A 7,503-nucleotide genomic window follows, 5' to 3' on the forward strand; every position below is an offset into this window, starting at 1 on the left:
AATTATTTAAATATTTTATTGCATTTTGCCTCAATTTTAAGAGATCAGTGGAAGTTGAAAAATAAAAGTGCTGACACTAGTAGGAATAAGCACAGGTTTCAAAATTTTAAGATAATTAACTCTGACAGAAATCAGAAGTTCCACAAAGAAAGAAAATGACTCAATTTCAACTGGATGTTTGCTGCATTTAATCTGGTCAACTGTATGTTCAACTGGAACAGAATTAAACAATGTGCATAAATTGCTGGAAATATCTGTACATGTTGTTTTATACAAAAATAGGTAAGACCCAAGGAGGTTTTTTGTTTTTTTTTTTTGAGACAGAGTCTCCCTCTGTCACCCAGGCTGGAGTGCAGTGGTGCAATCTCGCCTCACTGAAAGTTCCGCCTCCTGGGTTCACGCCATTCTTCTGCCTCAGCCTCCCGAGTAGCTGGCACTACAGGCGCCCACCACCACGCCCGGCTAATTTTTTTCTTTGTATTTTTTAGAAGAGACGGGGTTTCACTGTGTTAGCCAGGATGGTCTCAATCTCCTGATCTCGTGATCCGCCCGCCTCGGCCTCCCACAGTGCTGTGCTGAGATTACAGGCATCAGCCACCACGCCCGGCCAATTTTTTTTTTTTTTTTTTAAAGATTTCTGATATTTAGAACCTCCATCCTTCCCTCTACAAACCAAAATTTGACAGGTGAACTTTAATGTACACTTTGCTTTCCTCTGTCTACCAACTGCTCAAAATTAGTTAAAACAACATTATCACCTGAATAATTTAAAAAGCCACCTTCTACCTTGCCCCACCACTGAAACAAAAACAAAGAAAGCCATCTCTCTCCTACATTATTTCTGGAGTTCAGCTGGTAAAAGCAGCTTAAAGCTTACTTTCCTAAAAACTCCACTTTATCACGATGGGCATAGAGCCTTCTTCTCCTTCTTCTATTTAAAATGCTTTTGAAAAAGAGATATTTTAGCATTTAAAAAGATACTGAAAGGGGAATCTTCCAAAGCACTTACCATAATCATGAACTATTTCTTTGATGTTAAAAAATTTACAGCAACTACTATTAAACATTTCCATACAAAATGCAAAACTAGTAAGGGTGAAATAAAAAATAGGTTCCACACTCTAGCTGTACCATGATACACTAAGTCCTTACAAAAAGCTAATATTCAAATATTTATCAGCAAAAGTCTATATCCATTACCTGTTTTCTAACAGTATGAAAGACAATTAAATAAGGTAAGATACTTTCCAGGTCACCTAAGATCATTATACTGAGAAGAGGCGAAGAAAACATTCTAGTCATATGTACTGGTCCCTAAATGCTACCAATCTCCACCCCCAATTACCATTTAATACACTGAGTATAATACCATTTAGTAAAGGCAATGGAATTTTTATATAAGATTTATATATATGCATGCATCTTATTGTATATACAAACATGTACATCGATTTGATCCAGGCATGGGTTCCCTAATCTTCCTACTTTTTAAATTGAAAACTTCAAATACTCCCCAAAACACAAGAATGAAGAAATTAATAGCCTTATATTTCACAGACATCCTTATTTGGGGATTTCCTAACCTCCCCCGCACCGCCACCAAAAACTGTTAGAGGCGTGGTGGGTGAAAGTGTATTGAGTGTGCACTATTTTTTCTAAGGACATGGTCTACAGCTTTCATCAGATTATAAAACAATTCCATAATCCCCCAAGAGTTAAGTTTCACTGGTACAGGGCAAAATATTAGACTTTAGATAATTATCTGCTATGCATGCATTATTTTTCTTTAACTTAGCCAAGGTATTTAAAAAAGAATAGTATAATCTGCTGATCCTTACACTATCAGAAAATGACCTACTGGTAATTTATTTAAAATAAACTGCTAAATAATTTCCTAGCTACAAATGTAATACATAATGCCAAGTAAGATATTTTAAATTTCCCATTTTGCTGAAATAGACACAATAATGTGTCTATTAAGACAAGTAATGTGTTTATCAAAAAATAAACTATTTGAGTATCACAATATTTGTACTGTTTGCTTGTGACTGTTAATTTTTTATTAATTAGTATCAAGAAAGTATGAAACCTAGAATTAATTATATCTTATGACTTTTCAGATCAAATAGCTAAAATTGGCCAAAGATACCATATGAAATAAAGAATTAAAAGACACACACACACCTCAGGTGTTACTGATAAGGGCAAAAGTTTCTTTTGATGACTTTCTTGTGGTTCCTCTTCCAAAATGCTCTCACTGGTGTCACTGCAAGTGGCTTCTTCGCAGCTGATACTCCTCAAAACTCCCCGCCTATCGTCAAATTCAGCAGCACTGCTTTCACTGGTGTCACTACACACGCTATTCTCTCTACTTCGAGACTTCAGGATGGATTTGCGAGGGACATATTCTCCATTCACAACATCAACAAAGGCTCTGTGATATTCAAAACACATATACATTCACTGTACGTAACTCATAAAACTGAGAATAACCTTTTGAAAATTTCCTTAAATCTGTAGAAATTAATCTGAAAATTTTTATTAAAATCTTGTATCTAAAATAGTCACAATCACAATTTTATAGCCTCAAATGACATTTTCATACTATTTTGAAAGATATGATTTATCTGGCCTAATAAAACACAGCATGTTATTTTTAAGCATGTCCTAGGTGGCAATAGGATGGTTTGCCAAAACTCTACATAAAGTTTTAGACCCACGTATACATTTAGCAGTTTTCACTATTTAATAAGGGTCATAAAAACAGTACGTATTTTCTAGTGATAGTTTTCTCAACAAACAATTCCAAAAAAAAAAAAAAAAACTGCAACAGTATAACTTCTACTCTGAAAAGGTAAACTGCATGCCAAGAAACCTACCGACCTAGCCCACTGGAAACAAAAATGCATTTCTGAAGATACAAGATTTTCTGACTAGACCATTTGGAAATGTTTCAAAAGCACTGGTGAAGAGGAGAAAGTGAAAAAAAAAATTCCTCCATTGCCACTGCTCTGGACTGGGAAGCTACAGCCACTCAGCCTATCAGATTCTAAGCTAACTCCTCAGAACACTTCACATTTCAGTGAGGGTCTTCTGTGTTACAAACAACTTTCTCTGGTAAAGGTTCAGTGGCAGAAAGAGAGACAAGGCCAGCAGACAGCCCTGCAGCTGTGAGCGCCTCCCACCTATAAATGTCAGCAGGTGTCCTGATGGTCGGCAGCTCCTGGGCAGAGTGGCCACTGCCAGTGCTGTTCTTTCGTTTACGTTTGGCTTCTTCTTTCTTTTCACTGAATTTTAAAGTGGTATTCTTTCCAGTATTTATTCGGACCTAAAATTTCAGAGCAAGAAATTAAGAACCTTTTGACAAATTAAATAAAAGTGAAACCAAAACAAATAAACTCTATAACTAAACAAATAATAGTAAGAGAGGCAGCTGAAATTTTCTGATGCTGAATGTGCATTATCAGGTGGAATTTTAAAAAGTCCTTACCTCACAGATCTATGACCTCTAAAGTAAATCTTTAATAACAAATCCTAGTCTTCAGTGTCTTTATTATTGTAGAGAAAGCAAAATACATTTGAACTAAATGCTAGATTTCTTATAAGCTTCATATCACCCGATTCCTTTGATACAAGTTTTTGGCTTGAATTATGTATTTCAAAAGAAAGAGTATAAACAACAACAACAACAAATTCAGTAAGAATATAATTTTTAAGTCATAAAAGTACTATTAAATAGTGCCTATTTAGAATTTTTAAAACATCTCTAACTTTTAGAAATTGAAGGAGTAAAAAAATAAAAACCAACCCTGTTCAGGGTTCACATGGGGTCAACATGTTATTTTTCCTCCCCTAGTCAGCACTTAGACCATACTTTCCACAGTAATGCCCACTATTCCCTATAACATTCCTGCAAATAATACTTGTTCGTTCTATCTAAATGAAAACAGGAAAAAAGTAAAAGCCTGGCAAAAGAATCACAAAGCGACCTTTTCTGGCTAATCATCTCAGTCAACTTTTCCCGAAGAATCAGGGGAAGACCCCTTCAGTCTGACATATTAGAATATAAAAACACAATTATTTCACTTCTTATTGGAGCAGGAATAACTCAGGAAGCTAAGAAATATCAAATATGTTTTAAACATATTTCATTAAATAATAATCACACACACTTAAGACTGATACCACAGACCCTTAACTCTGTTACAGGCAATTGGGAATATTGTGTAGAAAGGGCACTCACTGAGGCGAAAGAGTTTCTGTTTTATTACCAACCAGATCTATGTCTACTAGGCCTTAAATTTCCCTGAGAAAGACGAATTAGACGAATTCCCAGTGCCTCCTTAGAACAGTACATGGAGCAGAGAGAGGGCAAAGATGGACTTAAGGCAGCCAATCCTTCCTTCAATCAGAGCCAACCTGCTTTGATCTATTTTAAACACTGGGATTCTACAGTAAGTATGGAGGGAACAAAAGGCTTTTCATACTAGAGAAAAGCTTTAAAACTCTGTATTAGAAAATCTCCACAGTCACCCCCAGCTCTAAAATGCCAAAATTCTAAAGTCATGATTATCCACAGATGTTTATATTTACTTTGTCAGAAAAGAAACTAATTTTTACTTTCTCCTACATTTTCCCTTTGTGCTTATGAAGTATTCATTTTATGTCCATAGAAAACAACCTGGCATAATTAAAAATTTAACTAATGCAGTCACTTTCAACATGCTAAGCACACCAAAATATCCACAATATAATTAACTCCAGGATTCTTGAGAAAACTCTCTGAATGAAGGACAGGTGAAGTTACAGTAGCTGCCACTCAAATCTGATCCCCTTCCAGACCCCAAACAATGCATTGTTTCAGAGAACAATGGACCAATACCAGCTAACTAAATTTTTTTTCCCCTTTTTCTTAAATTGGTCAGAACAAGAGGCAAAAGATGATTTTCCTGTCTGGCACTATCTACAATGATAATGACTGTTAATACTACCCTTTTAAAAAATATCATAATGCTTAATGTTCAAATTATATGCAAAATTAGTAAAGTTAAAAGTATACAAACCCTCTTAGGCTCAACAGTATGAGAAAAATATATTGTTGGTATAGAATTATCTCCAACCCCTAAAGCCTCATGGTCATTATCACCATCATGGTCATCAATGTTGTCGTCGTCCTCATCGTCATCATCATCATCACCATCACTGTGGTAAGAACTGGAACCATTCACTGAACAGTTCAACTGACTACTCATTTGAACACTGAATGGTTCTGAACTTGCAACATCCTTATGACAACTGTCCAGAGTATGAGAGTCTGTTACTTGATACATTGCATTCACATTTGTGTTATGATCTTCCTTTTCCTCTTCAGAAGATGTCGTATCTTCTCCATTTGCAATCACAATATCAGGCTTACTAGTAAGGGAGAAGAAAATTAACAAGATCAAACAAACATACTAGAATTTTACATTATTTAAATTTCCAGTTAGTTTCCACGGGTAAATACTAAGATCTTGAATAAAGTATTTTTAAAACTAGAATTCTAAGTTCAAAAACAAAAAAATGTTTTGAAGTTAACAAAAAACATTAGTTCCTATGCTGCTTCTATATATTGCAGTTATTCAGACATAAGTAGAATATAGAAGATAGTTTTTTTATCTTTGCAAGAAAGACATTGGCCATATGCAATATAAATATAGTACCAATAATAACAAAGTTGTAAGAAATTCAGAGAACATGTATCTCTACTTAAAGACCAGAAATTGAAACCACATAACCATAATACACACTTATTTTCTACTCCTATACTCAGATTTTACAATGAGCATGTATTACTGTAATTTTAAAAAATAAAGGATTTATACATATGCACATGAATATACTTATATTTATACACACGAGTGAACACTTATCATACTTGATTCTATAAAAGATTTGAGGACCTTATAAAAATAACAAAATCGAAAATGCAACAGAACTGAAATAACATCATACAAAAATAGAGAATCATGACCAAGAAAAATCACAAGATTCAAAACTGGTTTTTAAAAATGAATAGTATCAGTTAATCAAAAAGACCTAAGAATTTATAGGTGAAATGGTAGGAAAAAGAAACTTGTATGCTTTCTGCCCTATTTTTCACAGAAACTAATTATTGCATATGTTACATCATTTAAGCAAAATAATATAGGAACTTCTCGAGCAGCAGACTTCATTTAGCATTTTAACAATTCTAAGTATGTGCTAATGTGTATTTCAAAGAGCAATTTGGTAAAGTTTCTCATACATATAGCTATCTGACCAGATTACAAATTACCTGCTCCAAAGTTTATAAAAGGAAAGCAAGAATAAACATTTTACTGTATCAAACTTAAATTCAAAGGGTATTTCTGTTTTTCACAACACATTCAAAGATAGAGTACTATCCTGGGTGTAGTATAAAAATACTTCATTTAAAATTGAACATTATATATATTAAATCCAAGATTATTAAAAGTCAACTATCTGGTATAATTATACAAAATAGGCTATAATAAAAAAATGAAGATGTTTATCTTAAGTATTAAAGTACATGCACATGCATGGGAATATGCACAAACACACAATCCTATAAGAAAATATTCCAAAGAATTAATGTTTATCTTGAGGTGAAAGGATTATTGATAATATATTATGCTTCCCTGCATTTTCTTCAATGAACACATACTATTTTATTAATGAAGAAAGATTAATGAGGAAATGTATACAAAAACAAATTATCTTGGAAAGATAATCTGTCATCAAGTACCTATCAAGTTCACCCAGCAATTCTTCTTGTCTCTCTAGTTCTTCAAGTCGAGCCCACAGTTCTTTATCAGCAAGCAAATCCTTGGATTTGACATCATTTGCAGTATCTGCTTCAAAAATATCTGAAGTTTTTGGTTTGGAATGCGGTTTATGAGCAATTCGGTGTTTTGCTATTTAGAAAAAGGGAAAGACATGGCTGTTAATAGCCAACATAAAAAAAGCACAAACTCAGACTTAACGAGACTTTCTTTTGGGGCAAGGGAGACATTGAAACAGAGCGGTCACAATTTTTAAGCCAAACAGGAGAACTCCAAGGATGAATGTCTCTTACAGCCTTGCTACTCAAAGTGTGGTCCATGGACCAGCAGCACTGGTGTCCCTGGGGAATACTTCAGAAGTGTAAGCTCTAAGGACACCCCAGACCCACCGAATCAGAATCTGTACTTCAACAAGAGCCCCAGAGAATCTGCATGCACATTAAAGGTTGTGAAGCAGAGCTTCAAAAATGCATATGGAGAAATGGCCACAACGCACCCTGGTTATAAGGTGAAACGCAACACATAAATGATAAATTTCCATTTACCACCCTTACTCAAGGAAATCTAGTTACTACAGTAACATGCAAAAGCCTTGTCAAAGGATACTTTAAACTCCAGGGCGCTGCCAAGGAATGAATACCCTACAAGGAAACAATAGAGGCTCATCTCTGTAAAGTTC

The 7,503-nt window shown here is 34.5% G+C and overlaps 1 protein-coding gene across 2 annotated transcripts in view; it reads right to left on the bottom strand.

Annotated features, from left to right (window-relative positions):
- Positions 1 to 7,503, bottom strand: part of URI1 (URI1, prefoldin like chaperone) — a 91,975-nt gene that overhangs the window by 1,310 nt on the left and 83,162 nt on the right. For both annotated transcript variants that reach the window (XM_025367665.1, XM_025367664.1), the window contains exons 7-10: positions 6,788 to 6,956; positions 5,064 to 5,415; positions 3,186 to 3,328; positions 2,185 to 2,434 (exon numbers count right to left, since the gene is read on the bottom strand). In XM_025367665.1, the coding sequence (XP_025223450.1) occupies positions 2,185 to 2,434; positions 3,186 to 3,328; positions 5,064 to 5,415; positions 6,788 to 6,956 (914 nt within the window). The remainder of the gene's footprint in view (positions 1 to 2,184; positions 2,435 to 3,185; positions 3,329 to 5,063; positions 5,416 to 6,787; positions 6,957 to 7,503) is intronic.

The sequence above is a fragment of the Theropithecus gelada genome, chromosome 19 (genome assembly GCF_003255815.1).
Source record: "Theropithecus gelada isolate Dixy chromosome 19, Tgel_1.0, whole genome shotgun sequence".
Lineage (NCBI taxonomy): Eukaryota > Metazoa > Chordata > Mammalia > Primates > Cercopithecidae > Theropithecus > Theropithecus gelada.